The sequence below is a fragment of the Raphanus sativus genome, chromosome 3 (assembly GCF_000801105.2).
Source record: "Raphanus sativus cultivar WK10039 chromosome 3, ASM80110v3, whole genome shotgun sequence".
In the NCBI taxonomy this organism is placed as follows: Eukaryota; Viridiplantae; Streptophyta; class Magnoliopsida; order Brassicales; family Brassicaceae; genus Raphanus; species Raphanus sativus.
The window spans coordinates 22254943-22278101 of NC_079513.1; the positions used below are offsets into that span (position 1 = coordinate 22254943).

At 39.7% G+C, this 23159-nt stretch overlaps 4 protein-coding genes and 1 pseudogene across 8 annotated transcripts; all 5 read left to right on the plus strand.

Moving 5' to 3' along the window:
* Nucleotides 1-1922: 1922 nt before the first annotated feature.
* On the plus strand, nt 1923-10424 carry LOC108847345 (KH domain-containing protein At5g56140). The gene is made up of 8 exons (XM_018620564.2): nt 1923-2227; nt 2660-2745; nt 3108-3244; nt 3697-3810; nt 3895-4011; nt 4100-4243; nt 4345-4356; nt 9860-10424. The coding sequence occupies exons 1-8, from the start codon at nt 2076-2078 to the stop codon at nt 9998-10000; spliced, it is 903 nt and encodes a 300-aa protein (XP_018476066.2). The 5' UTR covers nt 1923-2075; the 3' UTR covers nt 10001-10424.
* A 559-nt stretch (nt 10425-10983) lies between these two features.
* Nucleotides 10984-12861, plus strand: LOC108847346 (ubiquitin-conjugating enzyme E2 30). 5 transcript variants are annotated; one of them, XM_018620565.2, is made up of 5 exons: nt 10984-11110; nt 11549-11644; nt 11862-11989; nt 12085-12189; nt 12498-12861. In XM_018620565.2, the coding sequence occupies exons 2-5, from the start codon at nt 11572-11574 to the stop codon at nt 12639-12641; spliced, it is 450 nt and encodes a 149-aa protein (XP_018476067.1). In that variant the 5' UTR covers nt 10984-11110; nt 11549-11571; the 3' UTR covers nt 12642-12861. The 5 variants fall into 5 exon arrangements, with proteins under 5 accessions (XP_018476067.1, XP_018476068.1, XP_018476069.1 ...); XM_018620566.2 differs by having other exon boundaries at nt 11041-11110; nt 11555-11644; XM_018620567.2 differs by having other exon boundaries at nt 11048-11110; nt 11552-11644.
* A 622-nt stretch (nt 12862-13483) lies between these two features.
* On the plus strand, nt 13484-16596 carry LOC108845499 (phosphatidylinositol/phosphatidylcholine transfer protein SFH14-like; annotated as a pseudogene).
* A 1898-nt stretch (nt 16597-18494) lies between these two features.
* On the plus strand, nt 18495-19958 carry LOC108847178 (GPI-anchored protein LLG1). The gene is made up of 3 exons (XM_018620366.2): nt 18495-18725; nt 18833-18892; nt 19444-19958. The coding sequence occupies exons 1-3, from the start codon at nt 18638-18640 to the stop codon at nt 19800-19802; spliced, it is 507 nt and encodes a 168-aa protein (XP_018475868.2). The 5' UTR covers nt 18495-18637; the 3' UTR covers nt 19803-19958.
* A 1024-nt stretch (nt 19959-20982) lies between these two features.
* LOC130509258 (zinc finger protein ZAT9-like) lies at nt 20983-22651 on the plus strand. Its single transcript, XM_057005029.1, has 2 exons — nt 20983-21255; nt 21320-22651. The coding sequence occupies exons 1-2, from the start codon at nt 21130-21132 to the stop codon at nt 22394-22396; spliced, it is 1203 nt and encodes a 400-aa protein (XP_056861009.1). The 5' UTR covers nt 20983-21129; the 3' UTR covers nt 22397-22651.
* Nucleotides 22652-23159: the final 508 nt, after the last annotated feature.

Sequence of the window (23159 nt, forward strand, 5' to 3'; positions counted from 1 at the left end):
ACTTTCTTCTTTTTAATACAATCTATTTTCTATTATGATTTTCCAAAGTTTTGGCATATATTTTTTTTTTTTGACTTAAGGTTTCCATATTAAAATGCAAAAAGAAAATAAAAGAGTTACAAGCTCCTTAGAGCTATAGTCTGCCGGCCCAAGGCCACTTTTTAATACAACCCCACCCATAGAAACCCATAATTAAAGATCAATTGAACCAAAAGTCCAAGTAGAGAACTGTGACGGAACCAACGATGCAGAAACCAATCGACAGCAAAGAGGAAGTAGAGAGCATGCTGAAGCTTTGAATCGACGATCACACCCAAAGCTGCATGAGTCTAGAAGACTTTACAGGGGAAATGAATCGGAAACCCAGTATCTTATCCTTAATCTGCCTATCAAGCAACCGAAGGAGTGCATCAGGAGATCGGAATTGATGGCGATGAAGTCGGTTATTTCTCTCAGTCCAAATCCAGTAGACCACAGCCTGCCATCCCAAAAGCGTGAGTTGCTTCTTACTACTGCTTTCAGTTAGATTCTGTAATTGCGTTAGAGTATCATCCCATTGTCTCATCGGCAGTAAATCACACTTTGATGCCACGACAGACCAAATATCCCAAGGGTAAGAGCACTGAAATAGAAGATGGTTTCTAGACTCAGCAGCAGAATTGCAGAGAAAACAAGTTGCATCAGTTTGAAGTCCCCAACCTAACAAGCGGTCACGAGTGGGGCATCTATTCAGAGTGAAGAGCCAGACAAGGAAACTATGACGAGGCACGCCTCCTTTGTTCCACACCACCTTCTCCCAAGGTACTAATTCCTCCTCTCCTCGCAGCTTCGTATAAACAGCACTTGTGCTATATCTCTGAGTTGGCCGATCCTCTAGCACCCATTCATAGCAGTCATTGTCTTCAGAGAGAAGGACAGTTGTTAAATAAATTTGAACTTGTAGTTGCTCTTGTGTTTTGGCATATATTAAAATTAAAAATGATACAACTCATCTACTACGACCCAGCCCAAAAGTTTTACATAGAATATTTTTGAGTCAATTAAGGATCCAAGACTAAAAGAAAAGTAGAAAGCTTACTCCTAACTAGCATGAACCACCTAATGTTTCAGTAATACTTAAGCACTCATTTTCTTTTTCATATAACACTACTTACGAGTATCGACCAAGAGACTTCAGACAATTAGAAGCCTTGAGAACATCCAAAAAGTCGAAGAGAATGAACTCAAAGCAAAGGAAAACATTTCCTTTTATGGATTTGTAAATTTCCATCAAAGCTCAAGAGCAGTTTCTCATCATTAAATCACAGCCCCACATTCATTCAAGATCATCTCAGCCAACAAAAGACCATCTCCAAAAGTAAATACCGCCCTCAGCTCTTCAGGCTTTATCTATTTCATCGAGCCACATAATATGCTTACCATGTCAGAAATAAGCTTTTATTATTCTGTATGATTATGTATTAAATTTTTCTTGTTTAACTACTCGAAAACACACTCTTTTCAAACCTTAATCTCTAAAAGCTCCAAAAAGCTATACCTTCAATTCACTAAATCTATGAATAAAAACTTCTTTGATTCATCAACGTTTTTTTAAAAAGCGTCAATGTTCATTTTCTGCAACCAATTTGGCAATTTTAAAAGTTCTGTTGCTGCTAGATAAACAATGAAGCAAAAAACCACTGTACAGGAGCAGTTCCTTCACAGCATAACCGAACTTTAGTAAACCGGACTTTCTTAAACGCAGCGTTTCAAGTGATTCGGTAACCGAATTTTAAGTAAACCGGATGTTAAAACCTTCTAGATTGTCTCAAAGAAGCTAACAAGAGCGGTAAAATATGCGCAAGTGACGTAATTTCTTTTTTGAAAAAGGTAAAAAGAAAAAAAAAACAGCTAAGCAAGTAATCATTTCAACAAGTATCAATCAACACTGTCTCTATATAAAACCACCACCGACTGTTACAGAGAGACTACAACAACATCATCTTCTCTGGTCTTCATACTCTCCGCCGCTACATCCTCTGACCTCCTCCTTCGGCTCTGCTCAGATCCCTTGTGAAACGTTACTGCCTTCAGAGATGATGATGATGACCTCTCTCGGTGGTGGTGGTGGTGGCGGCGGAGGGAGGTTTACGTCGTCTCTTTCGGTTCCTCCTTCTGTTCCTCAGTCGCCTAACTACTCCGGTTGGATCCGATCACAGTCTTCTTCTATATTCGTTGAGCAGGAGAAGTAATTCAATCTCACTTTCTTCTTTTTGTTTCTGTGTTGATGAATCTGATGACGGTGTCGTTTAATCTTTGTGTTGTTGGGAGATGTTGCTCCTTAGTTCTATCTCATTAGTTAAATCTCAAATCTGACCTTTTTTTTTTGTTTGTTAGTGTCGTGTACGCATCAGGTGATAATGATAGATCATTGACTATTCCTTCTGTTACTGTTGAGTTGTGTTCTTTGACTTATGAAACTTTTAGAGTCACAGTTTTTTAAAAAAAGAATGACTAGATCCGCTTCACTGAGAGAGTGGGATCTTGAATCTAGCTGTCTCAGATTTGAGAACTGTGTTTGGTTTCTTGATGATCATGAGCTTTTTTTAAGTGGATCTTCTCTTAAGTTTTTTGTGTCTTTGAGGCTTGACTGATTTGGATATGTTCTGTTTTTTGGCAGGTATCTTTCAGAGTTACTTGCAGAGCGTCGTAATCTTACTCCGTTCTTACCTGTGCTTCCACATGTATGTCGCCTACTGAACCAGGGTGAGCATTTCTGTTTCTTACATGTCATTTGCTTACTTTATAACTATGCGAAGCTCTCTTATATTTTGTTAAACACTTAACTTCTGCTGCTACTATCGCTAGGGGTTGAAGTTGTATAGAAAAAATGTTTGTCTAATCCCAAACTGTATTTATCTTCCTAATCATAGAAAGACTTCAAGTTAGAACAATGTTAACATTTGACTAGACTGACTTCTGTCATTCTTGTAAACTAAAAAAAATTGTTTTTTGCTAACTCAATTAACTGTGATGTACCCCGTTCATTGGTGTACTGCTGACTGATTTGTTGACTAATTTCTAACTGGTGCGTCTTGCTCTTGGAAATTGACATTTTTTTGCAACAGAGATTTTGCGTGTAACCACAATGTTGGAGAATGCCACAGTTTTAAGTCAGACTGGGCTTGACCACACTAGCCCTGGAGGGATATATCAGAATGCAAGAGCTGATATGAGCGGATGGGCCACGCCGTTTCCATCTGAAGTATGACTACTAACCTCTAACATAACTCCTTTTTCCATCTAATTCATACCACTGTAATACAAGTTTTATTGACTTAATTTTTTGCTGACATAACATCTTTGACTCTGCTGTTAGTCCTAGTTTGTAGTGACCAGGTATCCTGGGCTGACACCATATATCCTTAGATTAACACTAACTAGAAACTCCACTATCCTCGTGAGCTATAACAGATGCTCAGAAGGATGGAAATGATGATGTGCTTACTTTATTTTTTTCATATAAACGTGATTGCTCTCTATGCATTTTATTAGGATATAGCAGCTACAGTTTGCATTGCCTCTCCTTTCCATGGAAAGGAAGTTACAATATTGTTTTTTTTTTTTCTGTTGATGTCACTACTGTATGTCACTCAATATGTGCTTATGCTTTAAGGTTGATGTGGCTTCTAAATTGTGTTGCTTGGTCATATGCAGCGATCTGTTCCATCATCTCCGGGACCAAACTGGCATAACTCACCTGGTAGTCCGTCCGGTCTGATCGCCAAACGAACAATCAGGATCGATATTCCAGTCGACAATTATCCAAATGTATGAACACTCATTCCCATATAATATATTTAAAGATGTAGTGTTTGGTCCGCATATAACACTCTAATTTTATCGTTGTGACAGTTCAATTTCGTTGGTCGCCTCTTGGGTCCTAGAGGAAACTCACTGAAGCGAGTTGAAGCAAGTACTGGTTGCCGTTTTCTTATAAGAGGAAGAGGCAGTATTAAAGATCAATTTAAGGTGTTTGTTATTCTCCTTCACAACTTCATTTGTATCCATCCATATTCCAGTGACTTGCTAATGTGTTAATATGTTTCTTCTTGTGTAGGAGGAAATGATGAGAGGAAAGCCTGGATTTGAGCACTTAAGTGAGCCACTTCATATCTTAGTCGAAGCTGAGTTACCTATTGAAATAGTCGATGCACGTCTCATGCAAGCTCGTGAAGTACTAGATGAACTTCTTACTCCTATGGTTTGTTTTCTTAATTGGTTCTTTCCCCTTGTAACTTCAAACCGGCTAATGATAGTATCGTTTTATGTATAAAGCTGTGACACTTTGGTTTCTGTTTTCAGGAGGAAACTCATGACTTTGATACACTTTAGTAGTATCAAACTTGTAAAAGGACCAAGAAAGAGGAATAAAAAGTACTTTTATTGATCAAAAGAGAGAATTACAAGAGTTTTTCTTTGGAGTACTCCTCTCCTTTTCATGAACTACTCGACAAAATAACTGATAAGGGATCTCAACGTCCTACTTCCTCCTCATATACTACTTGCTACGCTTGATGACAAAGCAACCTCTTCTACTACGTGAGCGACCATCACGTGCTCTTGTCGATGACTCAGCACTCTGCTCACCAAGCCGTTATTCATTACTTCTAGAACTCCCAAATAGTACCAACACCACTGGGCCAAACCGTCACTACTCAAGCCTCTTACTCCTTCTGGGCTTTGCGCTTGTACTTGAATAGAATAGGCGGGTGGACTGCATCATACGTATCAATACCATCGCCTTCGAAACTGACCTTGTCCTCAAGGTTAAAGTCAGGAAAACGCTTCTTCATGGCTGTAGTCCATTCCCACGTACACTCATGACTAGGTAGGTTCTGCCATTTCACCAGCACTTCTTGCTGACCTGATCTCTCGTGAACTCGAGTGTCAACAACCCTTTCTGGTTTCACAATCAACTCTCCCTCGCTACTCAACTGACTGGGAAGGGGTAACACCTCAGTAGCTTCTCCGATGGCCTTCTTCAACTGAGAGATGTGAAAGGTAGGATGGATTTTAGAGTCCTCCGGAAGCTTGAGCTTGTAGGCAACAGCGCCCACTCTTTTCTCCACAGCAAAAGGACCATAGAAACGTGCTGACAGCTTCTCATTCAACCTCTTCGCTAGAGAGCGCTGTCGGTATGGCCTTAGTTTGACGTAGACCAGATCACCGACTGCGAACTCAACTTCCCTCCTGTGTTTATCCGCCCTCTCTTTCATCAGCTGTTGAGCGCGGTGGAGATGCTCCTTGAGCAACTGTAGAGCTGCATCGCGATCCTTTAACTGCTCCTCCAACTCAGCGTTTGTAGTAGAACCATTTTCATACTTCACCCAAGTGGGTGCATCGCGACCGTACAGAGCCCTGAAAGGAGTCATCTTTAGCGTGGAGTGAAAGGACGAGTTGTAGCTGAACTCTGCCCATGACAAGTACGTAGCCCACGTTTTCGGTTTCTCGCTAGCGAAGCAACGCAAATAGGTCTCCATGCTTCTGTTCGTGACCTCAGTCTGTCCATCAGACTGGGGATGATAAGCAGTACTGAAGCAGAGTTTGGTGCCTGAGAGACGGAACAGCTCCTTCCAGAACGAGCTCATGAAAATCTTGTCGCGATCAGACACAATGGTGCGCGGAAAACCGTGGAGACGCACCACCTCACGCGTGAAAGCCATAGCTACATCAGTTGCCGAGAAAGGGTGACTCAACCCGATGAAGTGGCTGAACTTGGTGAGACGATCAACCACCACCATGATTGTGTTAATACCTCTTGAACGCGGCAACCCTTCCACAAAATCCATCGACAAATCTTCCCACACCTGCTCCGGGATGGGCAAAGGTTGCAGCAAGCCTCCAGGAGCCAACGTTGAGTACTTCTGCCGCTGACAGATGGCGCAAGATGCTACAAACCTCCTGATATCAGTCATCATTCCCTCCCAGTAAAACAGTTCCCCAATCCGCTTCTGAGTCTTAACCACACCTCCATGTCCCCCCATCTTACCGTCATGATACTCTGACATTATTACACCGGTTAATGGAGAAGATTTGGGGATGACAAGTTTCCCAGCACGCAACAGACGACCTTGGACCATCGCAAAATCAGGATGTTTAGCAGGATCCATCTTCAACTCGCTGATCAACTGTTGCAGACTGGGGTCTTTATCAACCTCGCTAGCGATCTCCTCCAACTGCAGTGCTTGGCTGACAGACACTGCAAATAGCTCTGAAGCGCCAACGACTCTTGATAGGGCGTCAGCCGCCTTGTTCTCCAACCCAGGCTTGTAGATTATCTCAAAGTTGAACCCAAGTAACTTGGTTAACCACTTCTGATACTCTAAGTTAACTTCGCGCTGCTCCATTAAAAAGCGCAAGCTCTTCTGATCGGTCCTCACCACAAACCTCCTGCCCACCAGATAATGACGCCATTTCTGGATGGCGAAAACGATTGCCATTAGCTCGCGTTCGTACACCGACTTGAGCTTCTGGCGTTCCGTCAGAGCTTGGCTAAAATACGCGATGGGTTGATGCTTCTGCATCAAGACAGCTCCAAGTCCTGATCCTGATGCGTCGGACTCAATGATGAACGTTTCAGTGAAGTCCGGCATCGCCAAAACAGGGACCGTAGTCATCGCGTGTTGCAAGGCTCGAAAAGCAGCCGTAGCTTCCTGATTCCACGCGAACTGATCCTTGCGAAGTTGTACTGTAAGGGGTCGTGCTATGCTTCCGTAACCTTGCACGAACTTTCGGTAGTAGCCCGTGAGCCCTAAGAATCCCCTCAGCTCCTTCACGTTCTTAGGCTCTGGCCACCTCAACATAGCTTGTATTTTCTCGTTGTCAACAGCCACGCCTTTCCCCGAAATGATGTGACCGAGATACTCCACTTGATCAACTCCAAAGAGACACTTCTTGAGGTTAGCGTATAGCTGTTGCTCTTGAAGTATCGATAACACCAACTTCAAGTGCTCTTCGTGCTCCTCTTTGTTTTTGCTGTAAACCAGGATGTCGTCAAAGAAGACGAGCACGAAGCGCCGAAGGTAGGGTCTGAAGACTTGATTCATGAGAGACTGGAAGGTAGCTGGGGCATTGGAGAGCCCAAACGGCATGACCAGAAACTCGTAATGCCCGTCATGGGTTCGAAAGGCAGTCTTGGGAACATCCTCTGTCTTGACCAGTATCTGATGATAACCAGAGCGAAGGTCCAACTTTGAGAAGACCTTAGCTCCGTGTAGCTCGTCTAGCAGCTGGTCAATCATGGGAATTGGGTACTTGTCAGCCACCGTGACTCTGTTGAGAGCGCGATAGTCTACACAAAACCTCCAGCTTCCATCTTTCTTCTTCACCAAGAGAACAGGGCTTGAGAACGGGCTCCCACTCTCCTGGATGATTCCTGCCGCCAACATGGAAGCTATCTGTCTCTCTATCTCCGCCTTCTGTATCTGAGGATAACGGAACGGTCTCACACTGACTGGTTTAGCTCCCGTCTCCAGCGTGATACCGTGTTCTTTTCCTCGAGATGGAGGAAGTCCCGCAGGCTCTTTGAAGACCTGTGAGAATTGCTCCAAAAGCGCTTCCCAACCTCCATGAGCTGCGATTGGAAACGCCTTATCCTCCGGTTGCAGACCACCATACTCCACAATCATGCCCTCCCCATCGTCTTCTAGGGCCTTCCACAAACTCTTCAGAGAAACCCCCTCAGAATGCAGGCTCAAGTCTCCCTGAATGGTGATCCACTTTCCTTCCAACTGAAACTTCATGGTCTGAAGCTTCCAGTTGTTACGCGTTTCCCCAAGCGTATCCAACCATTGCACGCCTAAGATCACATCAGCTATCCCTAGTTCCAAAGGAAGGAAACTGGAGACAACTGAACATGACGGTAGCTGCAACTTCAGGTTGTCAATCACGCCACTTCCCTTCACCCGCACTCCTCCTGCTACCAAGACTCCGTACCTCGCCGTGTCACTTCGCGACAACCCCAGTTCAGGAATCAGCTTCTCCGATATGAAGTTATGCGAAGCGCCGGAATCAATTAACACAACAACCTCCTTGTTCCCAATAACCCCTTTTAGCTTCATCGTTTTCGGGGAGGTCAGTCCCATCACCGAACTGATTGACACCTCCGCTACCATCGCTTCTATGCCACCATCATCCTCCTCCAGCTCCACCGGTTCATCCAATAGCTCTTCTTCTTCGCCGTTGGGATGAAGCAGCATCACTGTCAGCTGAGCTTTTGCGCAAGGGTGATTAGGGTGGAACTTCTCGTCGCACTTGAAGCAGAGACCCTCCTTTTTCCACCGCTCGACCTCCGCCGGTGTTAGTCGTCGGAAAGGGGGCTTCAGGCGACCGTGAGAGGTTGATCCTCGTGCACCGTTTCCTTTTGGTAACGACGCCGTGGGTGTTGTTTGGTGTGTGGGCTTGGTTTGATTTTGGGCCTGGATTTGAGTTTTGTTAATGGGCTTGGACTGAGATGTTGGACCGCTGGTATTGGGCCTGGTCGGACGGTTCTCTTCTCCGTCGTCCTCCTCATGCCAAAGCTCCACCTTTCTCGCAGCTCGCATCATCTGATCCAGGTTTTGCGGCTCAAACATCATCATTCCCGCTCGGAGTTTCGAACGTAGCCCATTAGAGTACGCCATCTCTAACACATGGTTCGGGATGTCGCAAGCGTTAGACGCCAACCCCACGAAATCACGATTAAACTCATGCACCGTCCCTGCCTGTTGAATCTTCAACAACCGTTCTCCAGGGGTTCTGTCATGAACCTTGGCGTACTGCTGCAACACCCGGTACTTCAGATGGCCCCAGTTACGAAATGGGTTCCGCCCTCGCTCCCACCGGTACCACATCAGCGCCTCGCCGGTGAAGCAGACGCGAACCGCGCGGAGTTTGTCAGTCTCCGACAGCTCACCCAAATCAAAATACTCCTCAACGCGTAAGACCCAACTCTCCGCCTCGGTTCCGTCAAACGTCGGTAGCTCCAAGCGTCGAGTTAGCTGAGAGTGTCTCCAAAGGCGTTGGTCTTCATACGGTCCGGGTCCATGGTTTTGAGATCCGTGACCATAAAACCCCTCGTCGTAAACGTGGTACGGTGACGGCGTCAACGTAACAGATCCACGACGTTCTCCTTCAAAATCGACTTTTCCTTCCGTCAGTGGCACGGAGGCAGAGCACTCTGTTTGATGAGCTTTGCCCTTCTCCGCTTCGCGCAGTCGCTGCTTCTCCTCAGCGCGTTCTTTCTGCTCCTGGTCCCAACGACCCATCATGATCAACATGTGTTGTTTGATCTCGTTCATCGACTCCGTCATCCCATTCATCCCTTGTTCGAGAAGCGAGATTCGAGTCGTTTGTTGCTGGATCTGCTCCATCGCCAGGTCGTTTTTAGGAGGCATATTCCGAGGTTCGAAGGCTCTGATACCAATTTGATACACTTTAGTAGTATCAAACTTGTAAAAGGACCAAGAAAGAGGAATAAAAAGTACTTTTATTGATCAAAAGAGAGAATTACAAGAGTTTTTCTTTGGAGTACTCCTCTCCTTTTCATGAACTACTCGACAAAATAACTGATAAGGGATCTCAACGTCCTACTTCCTCCTCATATACTACTTGCTACGCTTGATGACAAAGCAACCTCCTCTACTACGTGAGCGACCATCACGTGCTCTTGTCGATGACTCAGCACTCTGCTCACCAAGCCGTTATTCATTACTTCTAGAACTCCCAAATAGTACCAACACCACTGGGCCAAACCGTCACTACTCAAGCCTCTTACTCCTTCTGGGCTTTGCGCTTGTACTTGAATAGAATAGGCGGGTGGACTGCATCATACGTATCAGACTTTTACAAGAAACAACAGCTGCGAGAGCTAGCATTGCTCAATGGAAGTCTTCGTGAAGGAGGAGGATCTCCAATGTCTGGTTCTGTTTCTCCTTTCAGTAGCCTGGGTATGAAAAGAGCCAAAACAAGAGAAGTGTAGAAAACGAATGCCTCAGAACACTATTTTGTTGTTGTGATCTGTCCCACATCTCAAGCAATATGAAACCGATCCAGTTCGACCAGAATGGCCAAACCCCTTTGGCTACACAGTACTGTTCTCTTCTCCCCTGGAATATGGTTGCTGTATATATTGTCATGAATGTGTCTTTTTGGGTCTATTTATCATTGTCCTGGAGAGAGATAAGATAACATTTCAAGGAAACACAAGGCATGATGAGTCTTTATCTCTCTCTCCCAGTTTTTGGGTTTGTTTTTATTTATTTCAATGCATTTTTGTCAACTTGTTTGGTTTATTTGTCAACCTTTTTAATTGTTTTTACTCTTTGGAACAGTTTGGTTCTAATTTCCAAGGGGTTTTTATAAGCTTTGTACTTTAGTAAAAGAAAGAAAAAAACATAAGATCATGATGGTATGTGTCTGCCTGTCTGATAATGATAAATATGTTTTGGGATACATCAACGTCAAAGTAAAGTTTGTTTCAACATAAATGTTGTGCTCTCGAATATTTCTTCACTTCTTTATTACTGAAATCGACTAATGCCAACAAACTAGGAGCTAAATAATAACTGATCTACACACCAAAACCAGACAGGTTATTTCACAAACTGAACTCATTAGAAACAAAAAAAAAAAACTGAACTCATTAGAAATTCAAAAGGAGACTCTTGGGATATCTGGAATATTTTATATGTAAATGATCTTTTAACAACATACAGTAAATTGTGAACCCTCAAATGGTATCCAGAGGATGAATGATGTGTGCCCTTGTTAGGTGCAGAAAAAAGAAAAGAAAAATAGCACTGGCATAAAGTGTGTACTACTTAGCTGCATGCATATAAAGATAGACAGACAATGCATAAAGGCAGACACCCACCCAAACAATTACACAGAATCGAACATACAAGTATCTCAATTTCATAATTTGGGCCTCAAATGGGCCCAGTTTGGAATCTAGCTCGCTACGTGGCGCGGATTCACCGCTCGTTTGGCGAATCTATTTAAAGCGACTCTCGACTTCTCTAAACTCGAATCATCATCAACAACCCCTTGAGATTTCCGAAGATCACACCAATCAAAAACCCTAAGAAAGGTAGGTGAGGTCGCAGTTAGTTCTGAAAAGAATCTCGATTCGATTAGATTCATCGTTTCTTTCTAGGGTCTGTCTACTCGTTTCCCAGTTCCCCGATCATCGTTGTTGATCTCTTTTTTCTTCTCTCTCTCTCTCTCTCTCGGTTTGTTTTTTTTTTTCTTTTGCGTCGATTCATGAAATTTTGTTCAGTCTTATGCTTCTAGAATACTCCTGTTACCGTAACGTTTCACCTGACGCGCAATTTCTGTATAAGATTCTGAATCGTTAGATGATTTTTTGGCTCTGTTTGATCAATATAGCATCTAGTTAACATCTTAGCTTATATATATTTCGTTAGTAGTTTTATATCTTCTGCTTATTACTCCCATAAATCTATTCTTTGTTTTATGAGACTCTGTTGTGTGTTCTTGATGAGACTTTGATTTGTTTTGTGGATAGAAGCAGCGAGTGCGCAGTTCAAGATGGCTTCTTCGAAAAGAATCAACAAGGAGCTTAGGGACCTCCAAAGGGATCCTCCTGTCTCATGCAGTGCTGGTGTGTGTATTTCTGTTGTTGTTTTTTTTTTCACCGTTTTATTATAATCTTTGAGCTTTCTTTTGTGGACTCTCAAAACGGCACCACTTTGACCACTTGGGTTCTTGTATATACTAAAGGCATTGCTAAATTTAGCAAACTCAGTAGATAGTGAATGTCTTGTTATAAGTTACAGTATGAGTTACTTAGATTTAGTGTAATTAATGATGTTGTTTAGGTCCTGTGGGTGATGATATGTTCCACTGGCAAGCGACTATAATGGGTCCAACTGATAGCCCATTCTCTGGAGGTGTGTTTCTTGTTTCCATTCACTTCCCACCTGATTACCCCTTCAAGCCACCCAAGGTAACAACCAGTTCTGTAGTAGTTTCTGCTTGTTATGTTTATTTTGTGGACTCATTTAATTAGTACATCATCATCAATGTTTGTTAATGATGCAGGTTTCTTTCCGCACCAAGGTTTACCACCCGAATATCAACAGTAACGGCAGCATCTGTCTTGACATTCTGAAAGAGCAGTGGAGCCCTGCACTTACCATATCCAAGGTGATCTCATTGTTTCATTTCCATATTTGTTCAATGTCAATCATTCTGGTTTCCACCACGCTCTCTTGTGTTCGTGTCTCTGTTACGGTCATGTCTTTGCCCACTTCCTCTGTTGTGATTATTCCTTTTGACCAAAGATTGAGCTTATATTTTGGTACGTGGTCTAACTACTATATGGTACTAGTTCAGTGATTCTCGAGGGGCCATCTCGTTTACTTACTTGAAGATACTTTCGTGGATAAACTGATGAGATTCTTTCATTTGCATATTCTCAAATGCTAAAAGAGGTTGGTGTTGGTTTTCCACAGGTTCTTCTGTCGATATGCTCACTGCTTACAGATCCAAACCCTGATGATCCTCTGGTTCCAGAAATAGCTCATACCTACAAGACAGACCGAGTCAAGTACGAGAGCACTGCCCGATCCTGGACCCAGAAGTATGCAATGGGATGATGATGATTGGCAGTAATAATCTGCACCACCAATACATTGCGCATTGTCTTAAGAATAAGATTGAAAAAAAAAAAACAGAGTGTGGCGTTTGCTTGGTTGCTTTATTAGTTTTATACATCTTAAGCCAGTGTGTTGGTTGGCGTACTGTACATGAGCTTTATATTGAGACATTTTGAGAGCTTGCAATGCTTTAAAGCCCAATAATTGTCTATTATGATTATGATGAGTCTTTCTCTCTTCTCTCTTGATGGTGTTGAATGAATATAATATTAGTCTTTGACAGGTTTAGTACGGTGTCTGATTCTTATTGGCTTTTATGGTTTTGTCCAACTAGAAAAGTCGTGAGAGTAGAAGAACTGAGTTAAGTGAAAGACTTGTAGTTGTTCTTCGACATTGGCAATAAGTACGGTACTTGTGAGTTCTGCAACACATAAACCAAACAAAAAAAATCTTAAAAATGTTCTCCTATTTTTATGGGTTGATGCCCTATTAGCTTAGATTTTAATTTTTACAAAGCAAATGTAGAAAGAAACTGAACTAAATCTATCAATTGGGTTAAGACTTGGGAGTTAAAGAAATTTGTTATTGTGGGTGTGGAAGGTCATTCATAGATCTCTCGAGATGGGAAGAAGCGAAGAAGTGATAAATTATAGATTTGATTTGCACTAGGAAGGACGAGGCTCTTTGTATAGTAAAAGAGGTATATAACCGTCCCTTCTTCGTCTATTTTTAGCTTCTTTTGCCTTTTTTGGGAGCAATGTTCTATGTTACACATTTTGTTACTATTTTAAAAATAAATGTGTCGATAGTTCAACTATTTAGGGTTAACACTGAATTAAAAAAGGAACCGTTTAGGGTTTTGTAGGGATTCATCTTTGCGACTTCGTCTCCGTTGCAGCTCCTTTCCGAGAAATTTACCTTTCTCGGAGACGGAGGATATTATTTCTTTCTTTGCTTTAGGTTCGGTGGTTCTAGCGTTTGGCTCACTTCGGTATTTATTTTACGGATTCTAAACATGTCAGGTATTTTATTTTGAGTTTTTTTTTATGAAAATAATATGATCATCGGAAAATCATTTTGCATTATGAACATGTATCTTGCAGGAGGGTGTGAACGAACAATGGACAAGTTATCAGATTCTGAGGATGAACGATCAAGAACTGGGAGTCTAGCCAAGAAAGCCATTAGATGTTCCATTGAAGATGTTAGGGACGAGGATGATGAGAAGATTGTTCTTATATTGCGCCAAGAGCTTCTTAACAGACATTCTTTGCCTCCAAGGCATGATGATTATCATATGTTGTTGAGGTAAACAGACTTGTAGTGAATTTTTTTTTTTTTTGCCTTTTAAAGATGCATTAATGCTGTGTCTCTAATACGTTTGTTTACACTAGCTAGGTTTCTGAAAACAATGGACTTCAACATCGACAAAACCGTCACCGCATGGGAAGAAATGCTCAAATGGAGGAATGAGTTTGGAGCAGATCGCATTATACATGTAACGTAATATAATATGTTATATGGTCTCCTTACATTGTTACATAAAGTCTAATTATTTTTTTTGGCTTTCTTGCTTGCTCAAACCAGGATTTTAATTTCAATGAGTTGGACCAAGTCACAATGTACTATCCTCAAGGGTACCATGGAGTTGATAAAGATGGTAGACCTATCTATATCGAGAGACTTGGAAAAGCTCATCCCGGTAAGCTTATGGATGTTACAACCATCGACCGCTACTTGAAGTACCATGTCCAAGAATTCGAAAAGGCTCTTCAACACAAGCTCCCTGCATGTTCCATTGCAGCAAAGCGACGTGTCACTACAACTACTACAATACTTGATGCTGATGGCCTGGTATGATAAACTCCTCGATAGATGCTCTTTTTTAAAATGTTTATTTATTTTATTTATTAACATAGATAGCTCTTGTGGTAAACTGTCAGGGTATGAAGAACTTTAGTCCTGCAGCTGCAAATCTACTGTCCTCTATCGCTAAAGTAGATTGTCGTTATTACCCTGAGGTACCTAACTAACTCTTTGATGAATACACTTTCACTGTGGACAAGGATGTTCTGGTTCCTGGTAAAAGTTTGTAACTGTGGTCTCTGACTCTTTGCAGACTTTGCATAGAATGTTCATTGTCAATGCAGGATTTGGATTCAGGAGTTTGATTTGGCCTGCCGCACAGAAGTTTCTTGATCCTGTGACTATTGCAAAGATACAAGTAATATGGTTTAAAAGAATCGTGTATTATCCTATTTATTGTCAGAAGACACTCATTGTTACTTGTATATTACCCAGGTTCTGGAGCCAAAGTCCTTGTCAAAGTTACTGGAAACAATTGATTCCAGGTTAGTTATTTTTTTATAGGTCACTTCTTAAGTGTTGTCCTTATAGATAAATTTCATTCAAGTTTTGGTTACTACACTAACATTATCAATTACTACTGTGGAAGCAGTCAACTTCCAGATTTCCTTGGAGGCGCATGCACATGTGCTAACGAAGGAGGGTGCTTGAGGTCTAACAAAGGACCATGGAATGATCCAGAAATAGCTGAGGCATGTTTTTTTTTTTTTTGTTTATTAGATTCAGGAAGTTGAGCTATAATATTATCTTCTTTTTTTTTGAACTGAGGTTTTCTAGCTATAATATTATCTTGTTTTGCAGCTTGTACATCACATGGAAGTGAGTCCCATACCACAAACTACAAAAGCTCCTCTTCATACAAGCGATCATGATTCTTCCACTCGCATTATCACTGTGGAATCTCTAGAACCGGCTCAAGGAGATTGGTCTCAACCCCAATTACTTAATACAAACACTAAAAACTCTTCTTCTGCAAATACATCCACAAGAGAAGGTGTGTTTCTTTTTCATTCATCTTTGTTAGTGAGTTTCCTTAATTAGTGTTATTTTCCGCAACTGCATATTCAAATGTTGTTGGAACCAAATCACATGCAGTCTTAGAAGGATAACAGTGATGATGCACACTAACTAGATATTATTATCACATGTTGGGTGGTCAGATATCACGGTTTGGTGTTGTTAGAGAGAAAATAAAAGGCGAGGACACTGTTCACTTGGTGAAGATACTAATAGCCTTTCCACTAAAGCTATTAATTTGCTCTCTTAAGTTTCTTATTGTTAGGATACTGGCAAAGACATAACTATTTCGATGTCCCAGATTCATCAATAGACAGAGAGATTGTTCTTCAGTGTTTGGATCGTCTTAAGAAGCTGGAGAAAGAATGCACAGAGATTAGTAGAATCCCTGAAATGAGAAGCTATTAACTGGAACTCTCAAGAGGATAAAGTCTCTAGAACTTGATCTCGACAAAACCCAATCAGTACGTACACTTCTTGACATTGACCTTCTATACTATTTATTAAGGGTTAATGCTTTTTATCATATAAACACATATCTACGTTGTATGTGTTTCAGGTATTACATTTAACGTTAGCAAAACAGCTTCACATCACAGAACAGCGTGACTCTCATTACGAAGAAGTAAGCTCACTCAATGTTTCTTTTTCTCTCCTTTTTAACTAAGCGTTAGATAAGCATAAAATTTTGCAACATCTGATCATATTGATCTTAAAAAAATGATATCCAACATCTGATCATATTAGTGTGATTGTATGTTCTTGTGTTTTTGGTTACAGGAGTTAAAATCTGATATAATTACTGAATTGTTTTTTTTTTCAAAATTCAAGTTTATTTGTAGTTGAGACTCTGCTTGTCTATGTATTGCAGCAAAGAAAGCGATGCTGCATCTGAAGCTTTGGGGCGTAACCTTACGGAGACATTTTGTTACTATAATTTATTTACAGCACTAAGAGAATGAAAAAAATTCTATACACAGATATTTGGGGATTTTTTCTTCCTACAACTTGTAAACAAATTTTTCAACATTCCGTGTGCGTGAAGTAATATAAACATTTAAATTTGTAGCTGAAAACGTCAGTTTATGTTGTCTACGTAGGAATAGCATTGCATCTTGCATGCATGTATATTATAGAGTAAAAGATGTGGTGGATAAAGCTGAGCGGTAAAAGAGTGAACTACTGAATAGCTTTGCTCAAGCACAGTTGATATGTGGTCAACTTGCTCACCTAATTGCATTTTACTCATAATTTTACTTGCATAGCTCCATCTTCGAAGTCAAATTCGTCTTTCTTTTTTATCTGATTCTCTTTGGGGGCTCCTGCAACCAAAGAATCATGGAGATCAACTTCCTTTCTAGTTCACTTTTGTTATTTCTTCTACTCGCAATATTTTCTTGTTTTATCACTGCAGATAGTGTATTCAAATTTAGACTTTGGCAATGGAAGAACCTGCGTCAAACCAAATGTAACTTCATTTAAAGATATGATTCTTGAACTTACTTTTCTGATCTTTAGAATCATTCCTACAGTTGATTGAATTCTCGGTGTTGTATTAAGAATCTTAGTAAGAGTTCCAAGCCCCCAATCTGTTAAATACAGGTGGGTCAAGATACAGCTATAGTAGCGATTCATTGACCAGATTTTTAAGTTAGTAATCTTGACTATTGATTCTTAGAGCTATCTGAGTCAAGTTTTGTGGGAGGAAAATACTGAGTTCTTGGTATCTGTCGTGCTTATGAAGTTTTATACTTTTGGTCATGTGTGTAACTTTTGGCCTAACAATGTATCTTTGTACCTCTACAAATGTTTTTTTTGCTTATACTTTTAGTCATGTGTATAACTTTGGCTTTCATACCTCTACATGAGTTTTATCAATCTATGTCAAACTGTGAAGGAGGATTATTACAACTCGCCTCTATGTTTAAGTGGTTTTGTCTATTTTGAGAACAAATGATCATCTCTCTATGACTATCATCCTATGGTGATTTCTTATCTATGGATGGTAGAGTACATGTTCAGAAAATGTTATTCCAAATTTGAGAACTCTGTTATGAATTAAATAATTAAAAAAAACATTGATGAATATCAAAAGCTATATATACACATGATAGAAACTACTTGTGCCCATTAAATGAATAAATCAAATCCAGAATAAGTACTAGTAGTAGATTATTATTTGATCTGCGATTCTGCGTCTTAAAAGAAAACATAAACATGTTTAAGAAAACATGATCATCATTAAGTTCAAAATTCAAATCTGAAAATTATGTAAATAGTGAAAGGCATGAGCTAAGTGGATCAAGTATCTAGATCAACTTCATCCAGACAAAAGCAAATGGGAATATGACCAAAAAAATAATCAGAGTCAGAGTCAGAGTCAGACGGTGATTTTGGATATGCCTCTCGATCTTGGTCGTATATAATCAGAGAATATATCACTCTTTTTCAGGTATTAAATTTGACGCTACCGTTGACCAAAAAAAAAATGACGCTACCAAAACAACTACAGATCACCGAACAGTTTGAATCTCATTACCAAGAAAGCAGGCTCATTACTCCCTCCTCTTAATTTTTTTGAATTACTACTATATTTCTTCACAGCGATCTATGTAACTGTGTTTCTTGGTTTTAGTCTATGTTATAGAAGCGAGGAAAGCGATGCATGCATCTGAAGCTTTCGGTCATAAAACAAAACAGAGACTTGTGAGTAACTGCTTGTAATAATAATTGAGAAATCTATTACGCCCCAAAACAGAGACTTGTGAGTAACTGCTTGTAATAATAATTGAGAAATCTATTACGCTTAACGTCACGTTTAGGAACGTGACGTTGAAGAATGAGACAGAGACGCGCATGTTAGGAAAGTTTCCGCGTTCTTCTAGGCTGTAAAGCCTGTAATCAATCAAATGTCAACAAAATAAATAGTAATTAAATATGTCATCCGCCTTCCTCTTTTTTTTTTGTTTTTTATTTGTTTTAATACGTTTAAGTTACTTTTCAGACACTCCCTCTCTATCTTCGTGGTTTGGCATAACTCGTCCTCCACCAACAAGTCTGTCTTTCTGTTTCTCTTATCAGATCTCTTCGCTACTTGTGTAACCAAAGAATCAATGGCTCTCAAGTTCGTATCTGGAGCTCTTTTCTTCTGTTCTCTACTCGCAATATTTCCTTCTTTCTCATCCTCCAGTTTCATCTCAGGTACAATTTTTAAGATTTATTTCCTCATTCTCTGTTCGAATGTCCAAATCTCTAGGAAAAAAATATTTGATTTGGTTAATTTCTTGTCTTGTCTTTTTTATTGCCAGATGGCGTGTTCGGATCTCAGGCTTTGGTTACTGGAAGAAACCTACTTCAGACCAAGAAAAGCAAGTTCTCTTTTAAATCTCTGTTTCCTCAACTTAATTACTCTTCTTTTTTTTTGGCCATCTTAGATGCTTACGAACTTATTACTCTTTTGATCCTTAGAATTGATTCTATTTAAAGTATGATGAGTTCTTAGTAAGAGTTACATATTACAGTGTGTTAAAAGTAATATACAAAGGAATCCTGATGTATCTAGTAATGATTCCTGCACCTATATGGATCCGTATACATACACATCCATAAACTATACAGTTTCATTGCCCAAATCTTTGAGTCACAATCTTGATTCTCTTTTTCTTGATTTTTGTTTGCTTACCAACTTCTTTGCTTTTTTGGTCACATATCTGTTCAGTTTGGCTTAGTAATGATCTTCAAAACTTTGTTTGCCTCCGGATCATGGCATTAGTCTAAAACCACTTTACATACACACAGCTAATCACGATTCTTTAGTGGCTCCTTTAAGCATTTGCTTTATGGAGATGCAATCGATTTTCTGAGAAGAATGTTCTGTTTTCTGACATGGTTTCTCTTTTTTTTTTTTCAATGGTAACAGCATGTCCGGTGAACTTTGAGTTTATGAACTACACAATCATAACAAGCCAGTGCAAAGGTCCCAAATTCCCACCAAAGGAATGCTGCTCCGCTTTTTTGGACTTTGCGTGTCCTTACACCGATGAGCTCAACGACCTGAGCAATGACTGTGCTACCACTATGTTCAGTTACATCAACCTCTATGGGAAATACCCGCCTGGCCTTTTCGCTAACCAGTGCAAAGGAAGTAGAGAAGGTCTCGAGTGCCCTGCTACGTCTCCCGCTTCAGCTGCAGATGTAAACGCAGCCATCACCACCGCTTCTTCTCCTCTTTGGCTGACCATTTTTGCAGCTTTCTTGGTTTTTGTTAAATTGTTATGAGGCCAGGAAAGCCAGATGTCTGCAATGTACTAGTAACAAACCTGAGGAAGGGAGTGTTTGTGTGCCCCACGATTTGTTTTATTTGTATCATTCTTTTGATCTTAGGAAACTTCAAAACCTTCTAATTGATAATCCATATGAATTTTGTGCGTCTCATTTTATCTTCTTACTATATAAATCAACAAATGAAGCAAATACTGATTAGAGAAATAGTGAAAGGATTAGTATATAACAATGACCAAGGGGTCTCAACAAGCTATTTCAAATACAATATGTATACATAAAGATTACAACTCATTCGTGATGGTTTTCTAGGACTTAAATTTGGATGACAATCAATAATGAGAACCACACATTGTAGTTGCAATGCAATACCACTAGGTAATACTACAGTCTTGAGCCGGCTATCATCACTAGTAAGGCGTGATGCATCATAGTGTGACTGCCTTAGTGGTGCAATTCACTTTATATATGTACGATTTAGAGAAGTTGTTCTTTTGTTTAGTTTGATGTGTTGTGTTGTGTTCTTTTTTTTTTGTGCTTTTAAGCTGTACGTTTTCTAGAATTCACACTTGGGGATTTCTTTAGTTCTGAATACGTTCTATGTTATTAAAATTCAGTTTCTTTATAAGGGTGTTATTCAATAGAGTTTTAATCTAAATAAGATATACTGTTATTCGAATTTTTAAGATTTAGTCTTATTCAACTTCAAAAGATTTTAAAATTCTTTTTATTTTAAATTGACTTCAAATCATTTGTTACAAAATCTCACGAATGAAAGAGAGAAATCAAAATTCAAGGAATATTACTGAAATTTTAGAATTCACCAAACCAACTTTAATCTATCTTGAATTGTAAAACATTAACAACTAGAGTTTTATGTAAAGAAGTTAAAACAAACAATGGTATCACCATTTGCTACATTTCTCTTTCTTTTTGCAGTGCAATTTAAAAAAAAAGTAATAACTGATTAGTTTCGACTTCTTCTTTTTGTAAGCATTGCAATTTATGTCAATTAAATCAAGTTTTTCAATTGGATTTTCATTTATTTTAATTTGAGATATCATTGCATCAAAAAAAAAAATCTTTGACTCGGATTCAAAGGATTCAAATCATCAAGACATCATAAAATAAATAAATAAAAGTTTCACTATTTCACTGATTTATCTCTTCAAGTTCTAATTAGTACTTGTCTTCAAATATTAGGGTTTTAATATATTTTTGGTCCCAAGCGTTTTTACAATCACATCCGACTTGTGGAGTTTAAGAGAGCTGTGAGAGATTCTGAGCTTAGTTTTTGTTCGAGTGGGTTCAAGCTTCGAAAGCAATGAAACACTGTTACAAAGACATAGAAGATCAAGCTGAAGACGATGAGAAAGAACAAAGTATCGGTCTCGGGGATGATGAAGAAGAAGGAGATGATGGAGCTAACAGTATGGATCTAGAAGGAGATGTGGAAGAAGAAGAAGAAGAAGAAGAAGAAGAAGAAAGAAGAAGAAGAAGAAGAAGAAGAAGAAGAAGAAGAAGAAGAAGAAGAAGAAGAGAAGAATCATATATGTTCTGAATGTGGTAAATGGTTTAAGTCTGGTAAGGCTTTAGGAGGTCATAAAAGGATTCATGTACTCGAAAATCAGAAACTCTCAATGGTGAGGCCAAAGATGATGTCTGGTGAAACCGAAGTTGATTGTTGTGTTTGCCATAAGAAGTTTATATCAATGAAGGCTTTACATGGACACATGAGGTTTCATCCAGACAGGGGATGGAAAGGAGTTTTGTCTCATCCACTAGGTAATTCATCATCTTCTACACTCTCTATTGATGATTATGTAGGTGAGTTTACAAGCTCGGATTATGATGATGATGATGATGATGATGATGATGGTTATGATAACATTGATGCAAAGGATCAGACTGACGAATCAAATTTGAAGGATAATATTGATGCAAAGGATCTATTGCTCTTAGCTACTACTGCGGAAGCTGTTAATCTAGATGTTGCAGAGAGTTTTGATTCACCTTCTGTCGAAGAGATGATGATGAATAAGAAGAAGAGAAGATTATCTGAGATAAAGAAAGTATCATCATCATCATCTACTCATGATCACCATCAGCTTGGGGATGTTGTTGCTGCTGCTGCAGCTGAGGAAGGTGGTGGTGGTGGTGCACGTGAGAAGCACGTGTGTGTGACTTGCTACAAGTCGTTTACTTCTTATCAAGCTTTAGGAGGTCATAGAGCAAGTCACAACAAGGTCAAAATTTTAGAGAATCACCAAGCTAGGGCAAACAGTGATGCTCTATTACTTGGTACCCAAGCAATGATAACCGGTTTACCTAGTGCTCAAGCATTAAACACATCTTTAAGCAGTAGTAATAATGGAGATCATGTTTGCGACATTTGTCATAAAAGTTTCCCAACGGGTCAAGCTCTTGGAGGTCATAAGAGACGCCATTGGACTGGACCAGTTTCTAGTGAAGCTGCAACCTCTGCTTCAACCGCCCCAGCAGCAGGTTCTTCTAGTCAAGTAACAGAGGCAGTGCAAGAGGTAAATAAATTTGAGTTTGACTTGAATGAGTTGCCACCTAACGAAGAATAAGGAGTGTTACAAACGTTTATATGCAAGTAAGCTTTTTAATTTTAAAACTGCCCCACAAAAAAAAAAGGGAAAATATCTGAAATTAGGGAGTACTGATGGTAGAAAAAAGAGTTGCTAACATTATAGTCTAAGAAAAGAGAGATATATACTTATTGGTTTTTGGTTCTAATTTTAGTTTCTTGGTCTTTGGTTTTTAATGTAATTTGGTGGAGTCTTTTGTTAATTTGATGAGAGGATATATACCTCTTTTTTATTCTTCTCTCAACCTTTGATGTTTCTTTATTATGCTTTTGGATTCACATGAAGCATGTTGATTCAAATTGACCGAAGTTTCATAAAGCAAACCATCTTATTCATACTATTTTATCTTTCTTTTAATTTCCTTCTTTTCAGACATTGTTCTTTTGTGATAATTGATGATTAACCGTATAACTCGCTGCGTTTAATTGGAATACCAAACTAAAAACAAACAAAATTTACAGTTCCATAAACAAACAATATATTACATACACTCTGCCCTCATGCCACTGCAGCACACAGAAAAAACAAAGCAGCTGCAAAGAAGTATACAAAAAGTAAAAGGTTGGCACAAAGGAAACAGTATTAACAGATGAAATCTTAAGATTCTCAGCTTTGGTTTCTGCTTCTTCAAGCTTTGACAGCGTCTTTTGAACTTCATTCTCAGCTCGTTCATGCCCTGTGTGTATGCAACTGCTGCTTTCTGCTCCATCATGTAGTAATGATATATGTTCTTTCCCAAGCT